The sequence below is a fragment of the Drosophila teissieri genome, chromosome X (genome assembly GCF_016746235.2).
Source record: "Drosophila teissieri strain GT53w chromosome X, Prin_Dtei_1.1, whole genome shotgun sequence".
NCBI lineage: Eukaryota > Metazoa > Arthropoda > Insecta > Diptera > Drosophilidae > Drosophila > Drosophila teissieri.
The window spans coordinates 18,227,319-18,250,353 of NC_053034.1; the positions used below are offsets into that span (position 1 = coordinate 18,227,319).

General features: G+C 41.1%; 4 protein-coding genes across 5 annotated transcripts; 2 read left to right on the forward strand and 2 right to left on the reverse strand.

Annotated features, from left to right (window-relative positions):
• The first annotated feature begins 102 nt into the window (after window positions 1-102).
• On the forward strand, window positions 103-7,368 carry LOC122623020 (carbonic anhydrase 2). 2 transcript variants are annotated; one of them, XM_043801903.1, is made up of 5 exons: window positions 103-387; window positions 5,397-5,748; window positions 5,923-6,433; window positions 6,494-6,630; window positions 6,726-7,368. In XM_043801903.1, exons 3-5 carry the CDS (start codon window positions 5,959-5,961, stop codon window positions 6,864-6,866), a joined length of 753 nt encoding a protein of 250 aa, XP_043657838.1. In that variant the 5' UTR covers window positions 103-387; window positions 5,397-5,748; window positions 5,923-5,958; the 3' UTR covers window positions 6,867-7,368. The 2 variants fall into 2 exon arrangements, with proteins under 2 accessions (XP_043657838.1, XP_043657839.1); XM_043801904.1 differs by lacking the exon at window positions 103-387 and adding an exon at window positions 3,398-3,505.
• On the reverse strand, window positions 7,303-9,019 carry LOC122623018 (palmitoyl-protein thioesterase 1). The gene is made up of 4 exons (XM_043801902.1): window positions 8,430-9,019; window positions 7,851-8,000; window positions 7,628-7,754; window positions 7,303-7,565 (listed from the first exon to the last, which is right to left on the reverse strand). The coding sequence occupies exons 1-4, from the start codon at window positions 8,975-8,977 to the stop codon at window positions 7,443-7,445; spliced, it is 948 nt and encodes a 315-aa protein (XP_043657837.1). The 5' UTR covers window positions 8,978-9,019; the 3' UTR covers window positions 7,303-7,442.
• Window positions 9,020-9,385: 366 nt separating this feature from the next.
• Window positions 9,386-10,759, forward strand: LOC122624445 (N-glycosylase/DNA lyase). Its single transcript, XM_043803982.1, has 4 exons — window positions 9,386-9,647; window positions 9,702-10,019; window positions 10,080-10,566; window positions 10,628-10,759. Exons 1-4 carry the CDS (start codon window positions 9,508-9,510, stop codon window positions 10,712-10,714), a joined length of 1,032 nt encoding a protein of 343 aa, XP_043659917.1. The 5' UTR covers window positions 9,386-9,507; the 3' UTR covers window positions 10,715-10,759.
• A 164-nt stretch (window positions 10,760-10,923) lies between these two features.
• Window positions 10,924-12,747, reverse strand: LOC122624541 (retina and anterior neural fold homeobox protein 2). The gene is made up of 2 exons (XM_043804171.1): window positions 12,457-12,747; window positions 10,924-11,846 (listed from the first exon to the last, which is right to left on the reverse strand). Exons 1-2 carry the CDS (start codon window positions 12,661-12,663, stop codon window positions 11,268-11,270), a joined length of 786 nt encoding a protein of 261 aa, XP_043660106.1. The 5' UTR covers window positions 12,664-12,747; the 3' UTR covers window positions 10,924-11,267.
• Between the last annotated feature and the right edge of the window lie 10,288 nt (window positions 12,748-23,035).

Sequence of the window (23,035 nt, forward strand, 5' to 3'; positions counted from 1 at the left end):
ACATCGCACACGAATTTGAACTGCAACTAGTTCGTGACTTCTGCACCCATAAACCTCGGAATCGGAGCGAACGAACCGAAATTAACGCGAAGTGAACCACGGATTTATTTCATTAGTTACCAATCGCAATTCACGCTGCGCGCATTGAATTTTCGTTCTGAAATTGAAAATAATTCGCTTCGAACTTCGCGTTTAGCGTTCGTACACTGTTTTTGTTCTTGTTTTTTGCGCAGTGCGTGTGTACATGTGTGTTGTGCTTGTGTGCGCGGCGGCAAATGCGAAATTAAGAGCATAAATAAATGCCGTCGATTGTTTGCTAATTAGGTATCGCCGAATATCGGGAAAACGAGCGGAGAACGGGCAAATAGGCGAAATCTAAATCAACAGGTAAATATTTCCAGCGAAATAGGAAGATGACACAAAAACTTCCAAAACTTCGCTCTTCTTCTACACTCCACACACACATGCGCAAATTAGGAGTGCTCGTGTGTGTGTGTGTTCGCTATTAAAAATGTCTGTCGCCGCCAACGGAAAAAAACAAACACTTAAAAGGAAACAACAACAACGCCGGCCGCTTGTCCCAGAAATCACAAAAAAAAAAAACCAAAAGCGAAATGCAAATGAGTGAGCAGAGAAGAGAGCATTTAGAAGAGCACGTAGAGCGGCGAATGAGTGAGCGAGATAGCGGCTGTATTACACATATTGTCTTTGCTCCGTCGTTAATCATATTTTTACAACCCCTCTCCCTCCCACAAGCAATTATTTAATGTTCGAGTGAATTTCACACTCCTTCTCCCTCTCTCTCCCTCCCCCTCAACATCCATGTGAAGGTCAACTATTAGTGTGTGTGTGTGTGTGTGTGACCCTGCACTTGGAGCAAAAACAAAAATATTGTATTTTATTGATTTGCTTCACTTTTTTCCGCTTCTCTTGCGGTTTCTTTTCCTGCTTCCATGCCATTGCAAAAAGAGCAATCAGAAAAACAGCTGATGCGGTGGCTAAACTTGAAATACCCTGTAATTACAGGGTATATCGAATGAATGTTGCGTGACAAGCGTCAGTAGGAACGAAAATAGAAAACAATAGAAAGCCACATAGCGCCATCTGTTGGGCATGCGTAGATGTAAACAACGAATGATTATCGAAATGTAAGGGTATCCTTTAGATTCCTTGATACGTCTTTTCTTATCTAATTGCATGTGCATAAGAGTAATTAATTGAAAACTAGAGTATACATAAAACGAATTTGTACTATTTATGTTGTTGTGTTTACATTTGATTCGACTGAGCTTGTCACCCAATTGCAAATTGATATTTGCTGTGTACAAATAGAACGTTCCACATTTAATAAAACCAAAAGATACGCATATATGTGTATTTAGGTACAGGTACTACCCCTCCCGACCTAGTAATACCCCACCTCTGGCTATCAGGCGCTTTGAGTCGTTAGGACACGTGTTATTTGGTCGATAGCTGGCTCTCCTGTTGCTCCTTCTGTCGCCTCGTCAACGTCGACTTGCCCATATGAAATGCCAGTTGGATGGCCAGTTGGATAACGCATTTGGATTTGATGGGTGGATGAGGTCATGTAAGGCTGCGAAAGTAGCTGTCCGCCAATGAAGGTAGCTCCCATTTGCCACTGGAACTCCTGTTCCGGTCTATGGAACTCTAAAGTGTATCGCATCCAAATGGCGCAAAACCAATGTCCGCCCCGCCTTAAATGAAAAGCTCTTCTCAATTAATACAACCTGCAGTGCTGGGGGAACGTGGAAACTTACATATGTACATACATATGTATATAAATAATTTCAAGGTTCATCTTTCATCAAACGTGCTACTGTATTTCCAGCATTTCGTCGAGTAGTTTGGTGTTTTGTTGACTTATTTGCTCGATGGGGCCATCGGTCAATGCAATTACTTAAGCACACTTATTTATTGCGGAGTATTTCGGTCCGACCGGCTTACTAAATGAACAATATATACCCATGTATATATTGTATGTAGATACATACATATGTATGTACATGCCCATTTCACGGCCACTTGTGACCGCACAAATTCCGCTGATTCCACACGCCCACCCCAGAGACTTGGATCCCATCCGATCCGATCCCATCCAATCCGATTCGATTCTATTCCATTCGATGCGATCCGGGGAACAAGTCGCTCCTCTGGTGCGATAAGCTGCGATTCGATATCAACTAAGTGGTGGAACTGCTGACGTTTTCGGTTCGACATCATCCCGATAGCGGAAATTTACACAGCAAACAAATAATTATGCTCGAAATGTTGAAGTGCCAAAAACCTGCACAACCCATATGAGTAACTTTACTTATCGTTGAGCTTTGAACCCTCAAATTCGAGTAATGGTTGCATTGTAAAACATATAATCTTATATAAGGATAATGACTGAAATTGTGTGACGAAAGATGGAATTTTTAATGGAATATGATAAAAACCGATGACAGAAGGTTTTATTTATTGTTCATTTACGACACAATATCATTATCAAGTTCAAACCTGCCCTTTGCACGGAAATGGAATTAATTTGCAGTGCTTCAGATTCGAATCGGAAATCAAAAGTCATTTGATAGTGGCAACATGACTGATTGTCATGTTTCGTTTTTTATCTGGGCGAAACCGCCTAACTACGGCCACGCCCCTAATCCCGCGCCCAGATCGCAGCCCCTCCTCCAAGGCCACCGGTGACGCGCTGGAGGCACTTGAATCAATCCGGCACTTGAATTCGGCTCCGTTAATTTTCCACCCATCGAATCCCACCTTATCAATGTCCGAAAATATGAAAAAAAGTAATCCACTCTCCACTCTATGCAAATTCTATCATAATGATAACTCAAATACCGCTCGCCGGTCTATAAATACTATTTTCCCCTTTCTGTGTTTACCCACCATTAGTTGTGTAATTTTATGCAGATAGTAAAAAAGTTGGGCGAGATAACCGAACCGACCTGTATGTACATATCGTATGTAAACGTGCAGGGAAACGCGGCATTGCAAACCGATTTTGGCAGGTAATCGGTAATCTCGAGCTGCGAACTATTTATAACCAGCACAATCGTAAAAAAGTTTAAATCAGAATCCAGAAAAAAAGGGCCTACTTACGACCAATTCGGAAAATATGCACTGTATGAAATGTATAGAAGAGTAGTTAGTATTATAGCATCTTCAATTTGAAGATTCTGCACTTGGCGCGAGCATTTTTGCAGGCACTGTGCGTCTGGAGTATCAAATAAATACAAGATAAATGGAAAATGGATGTCAGTGGAATACGAAAACATCATATATATCTTGGATAAGATAAGGGCCACAGCATCAGGTGCTCTCATATGCCAGGTGCAAAGGCCAGTGGGAACTGGAAAGAGCAAGTTGCTCCTTTTAGTTGCGTAGCTAAATAAGATGTAAAATCAAGTTAAAATATACTAAACTAAAACTAAATGGATAGAATTTACATAGAAGCTGTATATATAAAATCAATTAAACGCTTGTAAGTTTGTAGTTAATTAAGAAAATTGCAAGCTAAGTCCAAATGCAAGATAAGATACAAAAGAAATTCTTAATTGGAAACTGTTAATCGATCTCGGTGGAAGGAATCAAAAATCGCGCGAAGGGAAGCAATCGAGTTCCATATACTGGGCCATGTACCATGCTATATCAGTGACGTCGGAAGCAAAGTGTAGAGTTCAATAATCAGATATCAGATAAGCTATCCGATCTATTTATAATGCCAGCACTTGCAGGTGGTGAAAGGGCCAATGACCAGTGCAAATTCAATATTTGGCCGAGTCAATTCGTTCTGGAAGTCTCTGGTGACCACCTTATGGATCCAATTGAATCGAATGGAGTCCCATCGAATCGAATCGAATTGAGGCCGCCGTCTCTTCTTGGAGCAGCCTTGGATCGGATTGGGAGTCGAGTTGGAGTTATCTGGAAATGCTTTCGTTGCGATCGCCGATCGTTTATTTGAGTCGCCCCATTATGTCTGTCGTAAATATGTAGCTCGTAGCTGTAGCTCGTGTTGCTATCGGCCGGCGATAAGCTCCTCGCACGTCTGCCGATCGACTTCTTGACACTTGCACCTGTATGTCGCACATATATGTCGTATATGTCACACATGTCGTATGTGGAGTGTGTGGCGTGTGTGTGGCATGTCTGGGACTGCGGCTGCGAGTGTACTCGGTGCTGTATCTCTGAGTGCGTCGACTGGCGGATTATAAAGCTGCCAATTAAAATCATATTTCGGTTTATGATTGCCAAATATTTAACTCTAGTCGTCGCGTTAATCTGGCTTTAAGCTGTTGCCATAAATCGATAGGAAACTCATTTGGTATATGGCACACTCGTCTGTGCCTCGAGTCGCTTGGATGGTACATTAAAATCGAATAAACAAAGTGTGTTTGAGGGGTTAAAGCCAAGAAATAACCTGTGGAATATTATTTCGCACCTATTTCCATGCTCTTATCATAATCACGTTTCAGCACCTGCCTCGAAAATACTTACTTATTTACCTGTACATATGACATCCTATAAACGAGAGAGCTAATTGTTAGTTAATAGATCAAAAAGAATTAAAGGCAGCCATTTATTCTCTAACTTCCTTGATACGCCAGTATTGCAATAGTTACTTTTACTTTTCGCAGCAGGTATTTAAACCTTTTATCGATTAGATTAACAGTTCCACATCGACCTTCGTTTTCTGTGCACATCCTTCACCGTCTGATGTCTTTAACACTCTTTTATGCGTCAATTGCAAGAATTTCCCTGCCAATCAATATTTAATTGCGTCAACGCTTCGCAGTCGAGAGCCCGCTTCGATTGCGCCCTATTGAAATGGCAAATAAAGTGAAAATCAATAGATGAAAATTACTTTATAACGAGGCAATTGGAAATTGTGCAAACAAGATGACAACTTTGCCTGAATATTTAAGCAGTGGCCAAAAGAGGCGGTGCTCCGCCATGGAATAGAGACATTTATCTGTCCTTCAACGCACTTTAATTACACAAATGGCTAATCAAAGGCGGTTGGGCGGTGGGAAGTGGGAAGTGCATTGGCGGCGGTGTCAATTTTCCAGGGAAAGGCGGTGGGCGGAGGGGGGCGGCTCCCCAGCACGCGAATCGAAACGCTAAACATTTAATTGATTCCGTGGCCGTGAAGGGCCGACTCCTGTTTCCCTCTGGCTACAGGAAATTACCGCTTTTAGACACTTGACATTGCTGGATATATCTGGCTGGTGATAGATGGCAAAAAGGAATGTAGTTGAAGTTTTCTTACAAAATTCCCAAAAAAAACGAAAGACGCTCAAGAATTCGCGTTATGCAGAAGCAGTTGCATTTCTCAGACTCTCGGACTAATAACTCGATTTCTCTACCTCTTACAGGTGCATTTCCAAGTGGGTTTAACCAATCCGTGGATCTGAAGAGGAGGAGCAGGCGTCGGTCGTTGGAGGCGCCGGCATAGAGAACTTTTCCGAGACGCGAGCGCCCAGCGGAGCAGTCGCCACCACGACGTCGACATCGCCACCGCCACCGCGAGCCGCGCTGCTGTCACCAGCCGAGCATTTGGACGCCAGCGCCGACGATCGCGGGCGTGTGTACAAGCTCCGGAAGAAGAAATACCTGAACGCAGCGCACATCACATAGGGAGTCGTCGGAGGAGGAGTAGCCAGTGCGGATTGGGTGCTAGGAAGCGGTGCTAGGAGCTAGGATTAGGAGTTCAAAACTGGAAAAAAGGTGCATAAACAGGAGGCAATGGCAATGGCAATCTGAGATCAAGTGCCTGTTGCTATACATTGATCTCAGCTCTCCTTTTATAAGTTATGAATAAACTTGGAATTCGCTGTCTCTGATCATCTCAGTTATCAAAATTTTGAATAAATTCTAATCTCAGACTTCTTTTGTTTCTAGCATAATTTAATTCGAGGAGGAATCTGGGAGAGAGCCATGCCCGTACAATCCCCAATTGAGATCAGCAACCGTGCCATCGAGCACATCGACGATGTGGATCCACTGGAGTACCATGGCCACTGGGAGCCGGTGGGCGTGGCCCGGGTACAGAACACAGGCACCTCCGCAATGGTCACTTTCAGCAAGCGAAAGCAGCAACCATACATAATCGGAGGTGCCCTGGAACAGGACATGTACGTGTTCGAGCAGCTGCACTTTCACTGGTCGGACTGCGATGAATCCGGCTGCGAGCATACGCTGGAGGGCATGAAGTACTCAATGGAGGCCCATGCCGTTCACTACAACTCAAAGTACAAGGATTTCGCGGAGGCCAAGAACAAGCCCGATGGCCTGGCCGTCGTCGCTTTCTTTATTCAGGCCTGCGGCGAAAAGGACTGTCCCGAGTTCAAGAAGATCACCGAGGGCATCCGCATCGTTCAGAAGATCCACACGAGTGCATCGCTGGATTCCGGTACGTGTGAAGTTTTGGCTTTCAAAATGACTATTATATTAACATACTCTGCTTTTTTAGATTGCCTATCGTGGATTGGACTGCAGGAGCTGAGCAAACATTATTACACGTACAAGGGCTCGCTGACAACGGCGCCGTACTTTGAAAGTGTCACCTGGATCATTTACCGCACCCCCATCTACGTGTCGCGCGGCCAGGTGCGTGTGTTTCTCACCAAGATGATCCCCGAAATCGGAGGATCACTCCCTCACATTTGAAACATTAAATTGAATACACTCTTATTGATTTGCAGGTTCAGGTGTTTCGCAATTTGCAATCGTGTCCCAAAGATGAGTCCAAAAAGATAGTCAACAATTATCGCGAGATCCAGCGTCCGCACAAGGATCCGGAAATCTTCTTTGCCCGCAACACCAATCCAAAGTCCAAGTTATGATGTGCTTGCCATATGACTTGGGGAGTACTCTCTCGATAATCCACAATTCCCGCTGCTGACTTTCCCTTCCCATCCTTCCGCGCAATTTCCTCCGCCCAATCGCCTGTGAAAGTGTCTCCTATCTAAACTATTGCTATATGTAAACTTTTATCTGTCTATGATTGTCTGTAAGCTGCTTTTGTTATTTGCCTCATGTACATAGCGTTATATACCTAACAAGCATACATATACATATATATACGGAGTATTTACGATACGGTTACGTGTATGGAATCATTTTAGTCGGAACACGCGGTTGCCTTGCATTGAATATTTCAGAGAAATATCGGGCACAACTACTTAAGACATCTACAAGAGACGTAATCCTAACGTTTAAGTTATTTAGATAAACAGTGAAAGCGAGAAAATAGGAAAACAAGAACAGCAAACCAACACATTTTGTATGTCAAAACTGAATTTATTAAACATCTAATTAAACATGTATAAAAGTATCAAAGAGTCATTATATTATGTGTTTAACCTGGATCTTGGCTTAAAGCTATATTTTGTCACAATTTGTTCTTGTTGGGTACCATCTCACTTTTCGAGTAAGAGAGGAACTATGTTTTGGATAAACCAGGCTTTGGATATGGCCAAGTGATCACCTTCGACGCCGAGAAAGACAAGTTTTCCTTGTCGATGCATCTTGTTCAATCCCAACTTTAAGAAAAAGTGTACATATAATATTAGGACGTTAAGTGATATATAGACTGTGTACGTACATCCTCATAGACTTTGCTTTCAGTAAAGGGCTGGATGACTTTGTTCTGCCCGCTGGTGTAGTATTGAAACCACTGGGACTCCTTCGGCTGCACAATAGTGTCGTTTAAGAACTGCACCATCACAAATCTGCAATGCAATGGATGATAAATCTCAAAATGAATTATAGAACTATATTACAAAAAGAACCAGATCTTTGTCTTTGTTAGTAACATACACACTTACTTCTTCAGCTTGCGTAGGTTCTCAATGTAGAACTCGTTGATGATGAGCTCATTGTTAATGTCCGCCAGAAATGTGCTGCCCTGGCGGTATTTGTTCTCCATGATCGGATCGTGCCAGTAGGTGGCCTGAACCAAGTTACTCTGTACTTCACTGGGTGTATGCCAGAAAAGAGAGAACGTACACGGATAAGAAAGAGATGGCGATATGGTGGTGTTGGATAAATAAGCATGTGAATCCCAAGAATTTATAGCTAACATACATAAACAACTCTTGAAGTTTGGTGTACAAGCCTCTGAAAACGAAAATTGGCTGTCGTATGCTAAATCAAGCCATCAGTGGTTTTTATCCTATATAAACTTACGTCTTTCTTGTTATAAAGATATAGATTATGAACATATAAGCCTTACACCTTATGAAGAATAACTATTCAGGTTCGCTGTACTCTTAAATGCACATCTGTTCATAGCATAAATACTCAATTGATCCTTGAATTCGAGATCCTATGTATAACCTCCGGAATTTACTAAATCTTTATCTGTATCTTACATGACCATACTTTAGGACCAGAAGCAGACTCACGGTGTGTAGGCGGCATCGTCGAGCAGCCTGGTTATGTAGTCACAGGAGCGTATGGTTAGGGTGGGGCACATGGGCAGCCCGAAGATGCCCTGGTGCTGCCCGCCGAGGGTGATGAGGGTTCTCATCGGCGGATTCGGACATCGTTGGGCCACCGCGCGCAGGAACTGGCCGCCCTGTGAGAATCCGATGGCGTTGTATCCCTTGGCCAGTCGCTTATCCAGCTGCAGTTGTTTGCAAACGTAATCCACCTGCTCGTTGGGATGTATGAAGAAGCCGCTCTCCCAGTCCATTATAGCATTGCCGCCGATCTCCAGGGATCGCACATAGCCGCCCTTTGTCTGCTCCACAATCAGGCTCATAATGGAACCCAGGCTGAAGGGCACGCAGCAGGTGTCGCCCATTCCGTGCCAGAGGACGACCGGCAGGACGTCTGGATTGGTTCCTCCTTTCGTCGGCTGCCACCAGATGTATCCGAGGATAAGGGCCAGGATCAGAAACAGCAAATATAAAAGGCATAATATACGATTAGAACCAAGCAAACAAATCATGGTATAAGTGTAATCTTTACTAATCAAATAAATAAATCAACTCAATAGTTATCGATAACATGCTAAGTCGAAGCCGCTGTGCAAAGCAATTGGGGTATTCCATATACTGTACCTGTTTGTGTCTAGAATTATTTGTACCTGAAGTAAACTTGGTACTGCTCAGAGTAGCACAAATGAAAAAATACGAAATAATAGAACTACTAACTCGACATCTATTCGATAACTATTTAAGTTGGTACATTTTTCGAAGCCCCCATCGAATTCAATCTTCATCCATACGCTTGTTGCCTCTTTGGTACTTTATGATGCACCTGTGAAGATAAAGAGCACGTTTTCCAACACTGACGTATAGGCAAACATAGAAAAAAATATATATGAATATCCTGAATGGTAAACAAATGCAAAACAGCTGATAGCAATAACAGATTTTATCCTGTGAGTTTGGTGCTTTCGATTTAAACTCTCTTTTTATTCTTGAGAAACTATTGTTAACTATGCCAACAAAAGGCTTAAGTTGTTCATAAATTCGTATGCTGGCTCATAATTTAAGTTGCCATAAAAAGCGCCTCTTTTCGATCATGAAGACTGTCCTACAAGATCGGGGATCCATAAATTTGTCCCTCGAAGAATGCGATTTGGAACGAACTTTGCTTGGAGGACAAAGCTTCCGGTAACCGCTACGCATGATAATAATGCACATACTTAAAGCAACTTTACCTTTCAGATGGCGGTCCATATGCGATGGAAATAGAACGAAATATTGCGGAGTGGCGTTCAACACCTACTGGGTGCTCCAGCAAGAAGAATCCCTTATTACTTACGAGGCATACGGACCCAGCAGTCCTTCGGTCGCAAAGGACTATTCTTCCTTGATATCCGATTACCTACGGTTGGACTTCGACCTGAAGCTTAACCAAAAAGATTGGTTAAACAAGGACGAGAGCTTTGTAAAGTTCTTGAGTAAGCCAGTGCGTGTCCTGTCTCAGGAGCCGTTCGAGAACATTTTTAGCTTCCTTTGCAGTCAGAACAATAACATCAAGCGGTAAGTGGTTCAACCAAATGCGAACCCCTCCGTTAATCCAGTAAATGTGTTTCTTGTTAGCATATCATCTATGGTGCAATGGTTTTGCGCTACATTTGGCACCAAGATCGGCCACTTCAATGGTTCCGATGAGTATACATTTCCCACGATAAATAGATTCCACGACATCCCATGCGACGATCTGAATGCCCAGCTAAGGGCAGCCAAATTCGGTTATCGGGCCAAGTTCATAGCACAAACGCTGCAAGAGATCCAGAAAAAGGGGGGCCAAAACTGGTTCATACGGCTGAAAAGCATGCCATTCGCTAAAGCTCGCGAGGAGCTGACACTGTTACCCGGAATCGGATACAAAGTGGCCGATTGCATCTGTCTTATGTCTATGGGTCACTTGGAATCCGTGCCCGTCGACATTCATATCTACAGAATTGCTCAGAAGTACTACCTGCCTCATCTAACCGGTCAAAAGAACGTGACCAAGAAGATTTACGAAGAGGTTTCCAATCATTTTCAAGAGCTACATGGAAAGTATGCGGGTTGGGCTCAAGCTGTAAGTACACAGAAACTAACCATTGTGTGTGTGCGCTTCTTATTATATTATACTATTTCAGATTCTTTTTTCTGCCGATTTGGATCAGTTTCAAAATACTTCCACAGTTGATTGTAAAAAGAAATCCAATAAAAAACCTAAAAATTGATCTTATGTATAAAATTTGAAAAGTTTGTTCTTTCTTCTTTTGATATTCTAACGTTGAAATATAATAAAAATATATATAGTGTAGATATTATCGGAAATGATGAACAGAGAAAGAAGTCGATACTGGTTTTCTTATAGCTTTTTATTTCTAAACAAAAATTCTTATACAGATGTAATTGATTAAATAAAATGCACATTAAATGTCCGTTATATACATCGCCATATTTGTGTGTACAGTTTGCGCCCGAAATTGGAATGTAGGATATTCAAAATGGTTGGTATTCATCTTACAAACTTACCATTAAAGTGATTTGAGGAAATATGTTTGTTCAAGTGAAAATCGAGGAACAGAGGAAACCACTTCTAGACTTGCACACGTTTAGGATATGCTCCCAAAATGGGTTTTCGAGTTTTGAAATATCAGAGTTTTAGGGAAATATCAAATCGAATGGGGCGAGTGAGCACTGCACAAGTGTGAGTTTCAGTATCTGTGTCCGCATCCGCAGCCGTGTCCGTATCTCTGTATCTGTCCGTACCTTAATATTAGTCCTTGTCTACAGGACTCCATTCGCCTCCGCTGATCCCGCCGCGCCCTGATTGCCCTGTTGTTGTTGCTGCTGCTGCAGGAGCTTGCTGCTCTGCGAAAAATCGATACAGGCGCCGGAGGTGAGATCGATCTCCTCGGAATCGGATCCATCGGAGCCCTCGTCGGAGTGTCCGGATAGGGCAGCCATTCCGCCCAGTTCCATGCCGTGCGTCGGCGCCTTGTAGAGCTTTAGTTCTGTATAGGTCTTCGATAGCTTATCTTGATCCGTGGCCTGCTGGTGTCCCTGGTGCTGTTGTTGTTGATGCTGTTGCTGCTGCTGGAATGCCGGGTGCATCATGGTGAAGCTCCCCGCACTGGGTCCATTGCTCGCCTCCGCCAGCTCGGAATCCTTGCTGGCGGAGGAGAGGTTCTCCGGCGTTTGGCTGGGCGGTCGAGCCGGAGCCCCGTTGCCGGAGCCCCCCTGCACCGCTCCGCCGCCCATGACGGGGGGCGTGCCCAGGCTGAGGCAGCGCATCCGCCAGGCGTCCTGGAGCAGCTGCAGCCGTGCCTGCTTGCGCCACTTGGCCCGCCGATTCTGGAACCACACCTGCAATTCAAAAGGTAATGTCAAATATTTGCATTTAGTTACAGTGCTTTTACTCCAAAATTCAATAAACTGTTGGATATATAAACGTTCTCTTAGTTACATTTTCCTTTTTAAAAGATTTTTGAGATAATAATCCAAAAGATAAGATAATATATAAACTTTTTCAAAAGTTTAATATATGTATACATTTTCAAAGTGTTAGACACCGGATATTTAAGATATTAATCGAATATTAATTTAACCCACTTATATATTTTGATATTTTTGACCAAGCTAATCGAACTCAATTACATTTTCCTATAATTGTTGTAAAAATAACAAAGCAGACGATTGAATTTGGTATATCATTCCTGGAACTCAGCCAGTACTGTTTTAAATAAAAACTTAATATATTAAACCATAAAATGGAAAATGAAATGTTTGAAACGTGAGCTCAATATTTCTAGGCCATTAAATCTATAAAACAGTACTTTAAATATAAATAACACCAGTAGCTTTGGTGTAGTAGCTCCCCAATTCCCCAAATTCTTCACAGGATTTCAAAGCGGATCTGGCAGGGTCACGGTTCGGTTCGGGTGGATACTTTGCCTGGTCTGTGGGGGGAATTCACCTGGACGCGTGCCTCGCTGAGGCTGATCCTCAGGGCCACCTCCTCGCGCAGGAACACGTCGGGGTAGTGGGTCTTCTGGAACAGCGCCTCCAGCTCCTGCAGCTGCTGTGGCGTGAAGGTCGTCCGGTTCCGGCGCTGTCGCCTACGGCCAAACATGTACTCCGTGAGCAGATCGCCGGGCAGCGGCGATATGAAAGGACCTGCCATCAGGAGCGCTCCCCAAATGGTATGTTTCGATGACGAGAATGTTTTCTTTATTTTATTTTTTATATTTCAGCTCCACGACTTGAATGTCTTGTGATTTTTCTAGAGTTTTTCGTATGATTTGTGCACGAAAAAACTACTGTAATGTTATATGCTTGGATTACTGGGCATTTTTTTAGTTTTTAAATTTGTCTTGCAAGATTTGTATTTTATATCTTCGCCATTTATTTTATTTTTTTTTAAGTTATTGAGAATTATTTTCCATTTCACTCACGGCACACGAAACAAAAATTGTGTTTTTTAATTTGATTTTCAAATCGCCACCAGTTGGCGCCACTTCAAAAAAAATAGTGTGCAATACCACAACAAGTTTATTGCGTAGACCTGCTTTTCGCTGAGCGTTTGGCCAGCGACTGTGGAAATGCAGGCAGCATCCTGCGGCTTTTATGCAGCTGCCAAAGGACTCGGGCTAATATGTATGTACGTGTTTGTGTGGTAGTATGTGTGTGAGGGTGCGCCTGCGACTCGCTTTATAATTAAGAGACCCACACACACAGTTAAAATGCAGCTAATTGTATTGTTTCAAAGCTTTATTGTTGACTTGGCAAGTGTTGAAATAAACTATAATCTATGGAAAATTAAATGTAATTTTTTAAATCTGTTTTTTAGTATTTTAATTTTATAGTTTTTACTTAAAGCTTTTAATTGCGTTTTTAAACTTAATTTTGTCCTGCTCTGTTGTTTCTCCCTCTCTCTCTGGCTGTTGCCATCTCCCTCTTTCACTGGCCACGTTGCGCAGCCTCCGATTGTTAATCTCGCTCTCTCATTTGTTGCAGCTAAAGCTTTCTCCCGCGGCTCTCCTTTCTCCCCGGATGTTGTTGTTTATTGTCTTCTCGTTTTGACTTCGTTAAATTACGGCACAAGCACAAAAACCTCATAAGCGTTGTTGTTCTGCCCACAGTGGGCTGAAAGTGTAAAATAGCTAATAAAAACAAATAAAAAACATTTAAAAATACAAGCTTCAAATTTGTATTATCGAAATGGTGATACTAAGCATAAGCACAGTACTATTATTTATAGAAAGTAAATAGAAATAATAATAACAGTGGAATAATATAAACTAGTATAAGCTGAATTTACTTATCTAATCGTTAGTGGAATTATATAATCTAGTATAAGCTGAATTTACTTATCTAATCATTAGATCCATATTATTATCCATATCCAAAAATGTTGTGAACTAAGGTGTTCTAGAGATATTTCTTTTATAATTTATTTTATATCTTAGTTTTTTGTATTACCTGTGGTTGGAGTTTTTGTTATTGTTCGTCTAAAGTTTATTCCAAAATACGATTCGTAAGTCATTATTCATTAAAAAGCACTACCAGTATTAATAAATATTTAACAATTTTGTATTTTTATTCAGATTTTGCCCCACTGTGCCGCCTTCAACTGCATTGTTTCGTATATGAAAATGTACCTGTAAATAATAAAATTCAAATCACTTAATGCTGCCGGCAGCGGCGTCGGCAGCGCCGCCGACTTCGGCAGAAGGACAATGACAATAAGGCAACACCCAGCACACACACACATACATACATATGTACGTAGAGGGGGAGGGGAAGAAGGACGAGGATGGAGTGGGGGGAAGGAGGAGAGAGCACAAAGGGCGCATAAGAAAATGAGGTTGCCACCACAGCTGATGAGGAAGACGGTGACAGGGAGGGGGGTAATGTTGGGGGGGTGGTAGGCAGGAGAGGGGAAACACTGACTGTCTCCTCTTCTTCTCCAGCCCCCCTCCCCCATACAAGTGTGTGTGTGTGTGTGTGTGTGTTAAACAAATGAAGGGATGTAATTTTCTCATTTGCCTGGCATTGTGCATTGTTTTTGTTTCGTTTTTATTTTTTTGCGCTGCGCTTGCGCTGGAAATTATATTTATTTATTATTTATGAAGAATAGGCGTGGCACTCCACCGCCCAGCCGCCCCCGACCACCCTCTCCTCGCCACCTGCAGTCGTTTTTGTGTGCCGCCTTTTATTTCATTTGCTTCCTTTTGCACACAGGCCAATCATAAGCGAGACCAGATGTCCTTGTGTTGGTGTTCAAATCCCTGTCTGCATGTGTTTGTGTGTGTGTGCGAGAGAGTGCTCTTGTGCATGTGTGCGTGTGTGCGAGGGTTGACCAGGACATCGAGGATAACGAGCTGAAAACAAGTGACAGCTCGACGTTGACAGGCTCATTCAAATTACGCGAAATTACCACAGAAACGATTCATTGTCTTCATCTGTGTTTATAATTTTCAATTCGGGTTCTTACTTCAGTTTTGGGTAATTAAAAAAAGAGTTTTCTAAAATATGAATTTATCTGAATTTCAATAAGAGGTTTTATATTTATTTTATTTATTTTTTTAGTTGTGTAGCTGATTAATTTTTAACACGAATAATAATTACAGCAGGGAAACTAACGCCAACATAAATAATTAATAGAATAACTTTATTAATATATTTTATATAAATATAACATAGTGTTAGTTGCCTAAAAATATTGCCAGTTTTTATGTACTTTTATTTGAAATAGTAATGATTAAATATAAAACGGATTTAGAACTTTGCCAGTCTCCTATATTATTTGTAAATATGTATATAAATATAAATATTTTTTATTTTATTTATAAAACTTAGTAGTTTAATTTTTCTTATCATTGTATTACACTTCAACTAATGTATTTTTACTTGAAAGTTAACAGACTTTTTAACTGTCGTGCTTGCATTTGCTTTTGCCCACTTTCTCTCCTTTTCTCTACATTTCTCTCACTTTCTTCCTGGCATTCCCTCAGCGCCATTTTTAATTTTGTAATTTGATGCTGGGCTGTTGTGCGCTTGTTGTTGTTTCCCATCTCCGTTTTCCCACTGCTGCTGTTGCTGTTGTTGCTGTTCCTGCTGTTGTTGGAATTCATTAGGCAACGCGCTTTCCACCTGAGCGAGGAGTTTTCCCACCCACTTTTCCCGCTCTCTTACTCTCTGTTTCGCTGTGTGTGTGTCCATTGTTTTGTCGCGCTGATTGGTCTTTCACTCTGCACGTGTGTGTGTCTGTGTGTGTGTGTGAGTAAGTGAGTGAGAGAGCGAGCGCTCTCCATTGTTGTTTTGCCTCTCGCTCTCGCCTTTTGCTGCCGTTGTTAATTATTTATTTTAGCGCGCTCCTCTTCTTCCGCCTCTCGTTGTCTCACTGCTTCCCCTCTATCTAACAACACCACACCCCCCACTCCCCTTGTGCACCCATTTATTTACCGCTTTTTGATTTAATATGCCGCCGAAACAGAAACAAAATGGCGTCTGCTCGGTGTGCGCTCATAAGTAGGCAACACATTTTAGGCAGAGTTTTGCCCAAAAGACTTTTGCTAAAAAGTAAATAATAGTTATTTTGGAATAGCATTTGTGTGTTTCTTACGATATGTTGCATACTAGTTATGATAATAGTTGCAAATTGTTATCTTTGAATAATTTTAGAGTTCGTCAAAGCAGTTATGTTCCTAATATTATTTAAATTGTGACACCATTTCACTTTAAAGTCTATACTAAAGTAGGCTATGACTTGTATGCCCGTAAATATGTCTTAATAATTAAACTGCATATATAATAAAACAGTTTCTAAGTAGAACTATAACTTTTTTGAAGTCCGCCTGCGCAAAGGTATTATCTTAGTTAATATTTAATGACCTAAACTTTTATTATTTCCCAAAGTTTCATTATTGTAATTGATTATTGTAATATAATATGTATTTAATCATTTTTCCGGCTACCTATGGGTTGAATTTAAATGCCAACACGATTACCTCGTTCTTATTTCCAATTTATTTCCTACTTAGTTAGGAACCAGATGCAAATGGTTGCCATATCCGAAAGTTGAGCACCCTTCCCTCGAAAAACCTTAACAAAACCCAGTATAAACAATAAAATTTTGCGTGGCTTGCGCGAATAAAGAAGAATTCCCTGCGGTGAAAGAAATGAGAAATGATGATGTTAGTGGGTGGTTTTCGACAGGATTTTGGGTGGTTTTATTCCGTTGTTCGGTTGGTTTCTTCGCCGCCAAAGACGCTAGTTAATTGGAATTTTTAATTATGATTTGTCAATGCTGGCGAAAAAAGCAAAACAAAAAATGACGAGGGGAAAAGCCGAAACAAAAAGCAGAACGAGACAAAGCATGTCGGAGAGGATGGGGAAAGTGTCCTGGTGCGAAACCAAAAGGATAACAATGGCAGGGAAGTAAACAAAATATTAAGATGGAATTTCGTTTCATACCCTAAGTACATTACGCATAAAACTAGGTCCTGTAATCTCACTTCCTCCCCCTCACCCCCTCCCTTGCGCTGCTATTTATTTAATATTTTTCATGCCTCTCTGTTGCATTTTGTAATCATTTTAATTGCCCCAATAATGAGTGCACCCCGCCCCCGTCCCCGCCCTCTTTGCCCACCTGGCACTCGCTTATGAAAATCATTAAGTTAATTACATTTTTTGCACGCCAGAGAGACAGAGAAAGGGTGAAAAAAAGGAAAACACAAAAATTATAATCAGCGCCACACAAAAGCACACCGTGATGTTTTTTTCCGACGGGGGCGGCGAACGGGGGTGGGGGCGTGGTCCAGGCACCTCAGCTGCAAAAGCGGGCGAAAAATATGCAAAAAAAAAAAACATGAGAAAATATTTCTCATAATACTAATTGCATAGTCACAATGTCATTTTGCCAGGGGGTTGGGCAAAATGAGGGGCAGGGGCGGGGCTAAAGGGGGGCTCAGTAGGCGCCCATGACAGCTGTCTGTCAGCGGAGACGAGCCGAAACGAGATGAGAGATGCACTGAGCGAAAAAGCACGGATATAAGCTAATATATCCTAGTACAAGCAAACACTTAACTAGAAAAGTAGGCAATGAATAACGATGTATGTACATATGTATATACATAGATGACTAGGAAGAATGCAACTCTATTTATCTATCTATCTATCTATCTATCTATCTATCTATCTATCTATCTATCTATCTATCTATCTATCTATCTATCTATCTATCTTACCTATCTATCTTATCTATCTATCTATCTATCTATCTATCTATCTATCTTATCTATCTATCTATCTATCTATCTATCTATCTATCTATCTATCTATCTATCTATCTATCTATCTATCTATCTATCTATCTATCTATCTATCTACCTATCTACCTATCTACCTATCTATCTATCTATCTATCTATCTATCTATCTGTCAATCTATGTTAATCTATCTATCAGATCAGATACTTTTGTACTAGGTACGTCCACCCACAAGATCCAAATTGTAACGAATATCCAAATGGCTAATAGTAGTTGTCAATAAATATGGAAATATGTTAAAGATGTATCCTTGTAAACATGTAACTACCGTTGAAGTTATGGCCAATATAATAGTATTACTGGTTTTCCATATATTTGACTGGTTTTCTTTGCGTGTACTTTGCTGGGGAACGGGATGATGAAACTGAATTTATGCTGGAAATGCAGCCAAGCAAAAACAACAGCAACAGCCACGATGACGGGGAGGACGACAAACCGCCGTATCCGGGAACTCGACTCGACTCAACTCAACCAGCAAGGACTCGGCATCAGTCAGAGCCCGGTTGCATTTCACAAAAGAAAATGAGTTGGAAAAAAAAGTAATTAAAAAAACAGCAGCAGCAGCAGCAGCGGCAGTGAAAAAAAAATCCGTAAGATACGGAAATTTCAATCCGGTTAAGACGAAATCAAGATGAGCTACCAAATAATAATAGCCAATTTGACTGCTCTTCGAAAGCTGCTGCTAATGTTGATAAAACTTACCTATTTACATGTAAAACAGTAGCGACTACTAAACTTTTTATATTTATTTATGTTTATATATAATGGGTTTTAGTTTTCCCATGACATTCGGCACTCAAACCCGAAGTTATCCTGTCGGATTCCTGGATTTCAGAGGATGTCAGAGGACTCGAGGCTGAGGAAAATTAAAATGCATTAACACAACGCAACAATGTGGGCAAATGTTAACATTGAGCGCTAATTTTCCACATGCCGCTGCAACTGGAAAATGTGTAGGCTGTTCCGGAGCAGGGAAAACGGCTGGGGAAAATACGAGTGGCAAGTGAGAGACAGATGACAATGGAAATTGCATCAGGATAAGTTGTTTCAGGAATTAAAAGAGGTGCTCGTATGCTCGTAATCTGTTAATCTGTTATTGTTTTTAGTTGGACATCATTAAAAGCCAATCGCTTGGGAGTTTGAATACGAGTATAAGCTAGGCATTTTGTATTCTGACCATAATTTCCAATGCTTTTCTACAAGAAATCGGGAAATCAAGAAAGACTTTGGCTAAAATGCTATATTTTTGAAGAGTTTTTTTGTATCCAAGCTTAACTAATAACTTTCTTGTGCAGCTAATTACTAAAACTAACTATCTCTTTTCGACAGAAAAGAATGAAGTTAAAATGAAGTTTGGTAAAAATGTTCCTATTTTATTTCACGTTTGCCCTTTAATTGCATAGATCTTTGATGTTTTTCATATATATTATCAAAATTTGCAGAAAATTTAATAAATGTAGAATGCTTTGGTCAAAATACTGCTAAATTCAGAGGCATTCTTTAAATGCATTTAATGCATTGCCGCATGCAAAAGAAAACTGCACGCGTTATTTACCGACTTGCAATCACTGATTTTCCCATCAAAAGCCGAGAAATCATTCGCATTCATTTGACCAAAATCAATTTTGTAAATTATAAAGTATTATGGGAGTTTATGTGAATGCATTTATAAATGGATGCACATTTAAGTCCTTTTTTTTTTTGTGGCTCGTCTCAATGGAAATGGTTGGGGAAATGGGGAAATGGGAAAAGCGGAAGATAAGGGGAAAAGCAGCCACAGAATCGGATGTTGCATCAATTATATTGATTGCATTTGCATTGCAGGTGCGTTGGAAAAGTGCAATAATGCAAATGCATTTTGCTTGCAATTTTGATTTTGATTGCGTTGCGATATGCCAAAATTTATTGGCCAAAATAAAATGGACAACATATGTACGTATACTACTTGGCCTTGTTGCAATTTAATTAATATGCATTTATTATTGTAGATTATTATCGTGAAGAACGTTTCAATGATTATTAAATGAAGATAATATTGTGTTTATCCTCGCCACCACCGACTTCGTGATTTATTAAATCTACAAAGAGGAAATCCCCGCATTCCCAGTTTTCCATTTGAAGCGCGGCATTCTTCTGCCTGCTCACCATCTTCCAGAAATTTTCCTCTCCTTTTATCCCAAGTTTTTCGACTCGAGACAATGAACAGCGACAGAATTTTTCATTGTTTACCGCGAGTTGGGACCATAAAACTACTAAACAAAACAGACACGCCCACTCCACCGCCTCCGACCGCCCATCATCAGCACCAGTCAGTTCCGTTGCCCCCTCCCCCCTCCCACCCTTCTGCCGCCTCGCTTTTCCATTTCCATGGACACAGTGGAAAAATGTGTGCACCAAATTGCAGATTTAATAGAGTTTAATACTTGCACTTATCTTTTAAATATTGATATACTATCATCTGTTGCTTATAAGACTTACGACCAACTAACAATACATGAGAAAATCATCTAAAGCTTGTGAGGGTTTTTTTCAGTGCAAACAAGTCAGAGGCAGCTAGGAAAATGCAGTCAAGCAAATGCACGCGGGGAGTGCGGGGGTTTTGGGTTAGAGGTGCGGGTTCAGGGGCGTTGGAGAGTGGGGGGGAGAGGGGGGGGGCGGAAGCGAGGGGGAGGCCAAGATGGCTGCGGCAAAAATTAATCAAAACATTGCATAAAGGCAGCAAAAATAATAACAATAACAATGTAGAACGTCGGGCAGAAAGTAGAGAGACGTTGACAGCAGTACACCCCCTCCCCCTCCCCCTCCCCCGCACTCTGCCACAACCACCCACACCTCACCCAACTCCCCGCCCCCCCTGCAACAGCAGCAGCATTGAGATGATGATGATGACGACGACGACGCCACTGACACAAAAGCAGCAAACAACTGTCGACAAGGATCTCATTTGTTATACTGATTATGTTGGCGCCTTCCAATGAGAGACAGAGACAAAGACGGCAAGCGTGCGACAGGGACGGCGACAGTGGGGTTGCTTGGGCTTGGGCCAGCGAAGGAGAAGGAGGAGGGGAAGGAGGAGGGGAAGGAGAAGGAGGAGGAGAAGAAGAAGCAGAGCTCGGCAGCATCCTGAAATTGCTAAACAAAAAAGGACACCGAAATTCGATTCACATCAGAAATGCCTTGAAATTGAGCTGTTCTTCTTGACTCTTTTGGAATAAAAATATACATAAATATGCAGGAAAAAAACATGAATTCCCATCGCATTTACAAACTCCCAAAATATATATTGACCAAAGGAAAATATCGCTATTATTTCTCACTTAAGTTTGTGGGCTATGAAAGCTAAATAAATGTGTACAAAAAGTCTGTTAGCTAACCTATGTATAATTACGTGGACTACGTTTGATCACCGTATCAAACTTATGTATATACTATATAGGTATTTATATAGACATTAGAAATTCACCCCTGCGCCACAAATCGCCATCAAAAACAAATCAAAAGCCAATCGACACAAATAAATCAGCACATCAGCAAACAAAAAGCAAAACAAAAAGCCAGCAAGCTTAAAGTTAATTCATGAATCAAAGAGCATTCGCAGGGCCTTGAACTTGAACAACAATTGTTGGATTATCAAATCAAAAACGACTAAAAAAAACAACAGAGAGCGGAAAAAAGAATCAAAAACAACACAGTGAGTGGAGGGAAGGGGGTAAAAGGGGGAGGTTAGTGCAATTAATTAAAAAGCTAGATTCACACACATTCGTTGGCAGACAAAAAAAGACCACATGTGTGTGGAAAAAAGGCAGAAAACTTTGCACAAATTAAAAAAATTGAAAGAAAAGAATGGTCGACTGTGCATTCGATTCTCTCCTTATTCCCGCACTCACTCTCTCTTTTCTTCTTCAATTTTTGCCCTTTAATTGCGGATATCTTTGATTTGATCGCATACCGAATTAGCTGATAGTTGAGTTATATAATATAATTTTGTAAATGTGCAAATACAAATTAAAAACCAAGTCACTTTCCTTTTTATAATGCAAAGTAAAGCAGCCTTGACTCGATTTCCAAATCAAATTCGCGCCAAAACAATTCAAATTAAAACAATGACAGAGGTTAACTCAAATCAGTTTTAACGATTTCCTGTGGCTTTTTAATTGCCAATATTTTAAATGGTGTCACCAATGGGTGACGACATATAGACAACTTTCGTTTTCAGTTCGAAATATAAACAGAATCAGCGCAAACGATTTTTACAGAAATTATCCGAGTTTGTAAAAGTTATTTCGGATTTAAGTAAATATACAAAATCCATGAATATAATATACATCATTTATCGAAAACTTAAATAAAATTTAGAAAGGGTATGCACAGCATTGCGTTGGGAAAAGTTATTTTCCGTTGTTCTTGTGCTCTTGTAGTTGGCTTCGTGTTTTTTCTGATTGAATTGAAAACATTTTATGCATTTGATTTAATCAAAAGAAAAATAGAATGCAGTCAGGTTCACCAGGGCCGTCAGAGGGAAAAAAGAAGAGGAAAAGGGGGTGCACGGGGGTCAAAGGGGTCAGGGGGTGGTGGGTTGGTTGGTTTGGTTGGTTTGGTGGGCTGGTGGGCATTGAAATGAAATGCAAAATGGCATTCATTCATGCAATTTGCATTGTTTGACGGTCCCCGGACGCAGAGCAACAACAACAAGAGCAACTATGCAGCAACAACCACAGCGGGCGAGCAACAAACCTTATCCACTTCCGATCAGTTCGACACCCCCTCCGCCCACTTTCCGCACCTCACCACCCTCCTACTGCCTCCCACCCACCACCCCCTATGAAGGCCAAGCGTTTAGTCAGCCAAACCATATGAAATGCAGCCAAGTGACATTACAAACACGATCAACTACTTAATTTAAGTTTGGAACCCTTTTATTTGAGGTTTAAGGTAAGAGTTATAAGATATAAAACTATATTTATAAGTTGGAAGATACGAATGACTTCCATATATAAAAACTTCTCATGATAAAGACTTCTTTGTGGCAACTGCATTGTGGCACGTTTACGCTCGCCATGAAGAACTCGAGATAGTCGTGTCATTCTATCATATATAACAAATACTCTGCATTCGAAAGCCTCGACTATTAGATACCCGTTTTCCACTCAGTCAAGAGCGCCTCTCATAAGTAAAAAGAAGGAAATTAATGGCATTTCATCTTTCAGAAATATAATTTATTTA

Bases quoted from the DNA above. Each gene is read 5' to 3' on its own strand.
- LOC122623018 (XM_043801902.1), bottom strand. From the start codon at position 8,977: ATGATTTGTTTGCTTGGTTCTAATCGTATATTATGCCTTTTATATTTG. The intron at 8,001-8,429 runs GTGAGTCTGCTT...GCATACACCCAG, and splicing joins GACGATGCCGCCTACACACC to TGAAGTACAGAGTAACTTGG. The intron at 7,755-7,850 runs GTAAGTGTGTAT...ATTGCATTGCAG, and splicing joins AACCTACGCAAGCTGAAGAA to ATTTGTGATGGTGCAGTTCT.
- LOC122624445 (XM_043803982.1), top strand. From the start codon at position 9,508: ATGCTGGCTCATAATTTAAGTTGCCATAAAAAGCGCCTCTTTTCGATC. The intron at 9,648-9,701 runs GTAACCGCTACG...TTTACCTTTCAG, and splicing joins CTTGGAGGACAAAGCTTCCG to ATGGCGGTCCATATGCGATG. The intron at 10,567-10,627 runs GTAAGTACACAG...ATACTATTTCAG, and splicing joins ATGCGGGTTGGGCTCAAGCT to ATTCTTTTTTCTGCCGATTT.
- LOC122624541 (XM_043804171.1), bottom strand. From the start codon at position 12,663: ATGGCAGGTCCTTTCATATCGCCGCTGCCCGGCGATCTGCTCACGGAG. The intron at 11,847-12,456 runs GTGAATTCCCCC...TTTGAATTGCAG, and splicing joins TCAGCGAGGCACGCGTCCAG to GTGTGGTTCCAGAATCGGCG.
- LOC122623020 (XM_043801903.1), top strand. From the start codon at position 5,959: ATGCCCGTACAATCCCCAATTGAGATCAGCAACCGTGCCATCGAGCAC. The intron at 6,434-6,493 runs GTACGTGTGAAG...CTGCTTTTTTAG, and splicing joins GAGTGCATCGCTGGATTCCG to ATTGCCTATCGTGGATTGGA. The intron at 6,631-6,725 runs GTGCGTGTGTTT...ATTGATTTGCAG, and splicing joins TCTACGTGTCGCGCGGCCAG to GTTCAGGTGTTTCGCAATTT.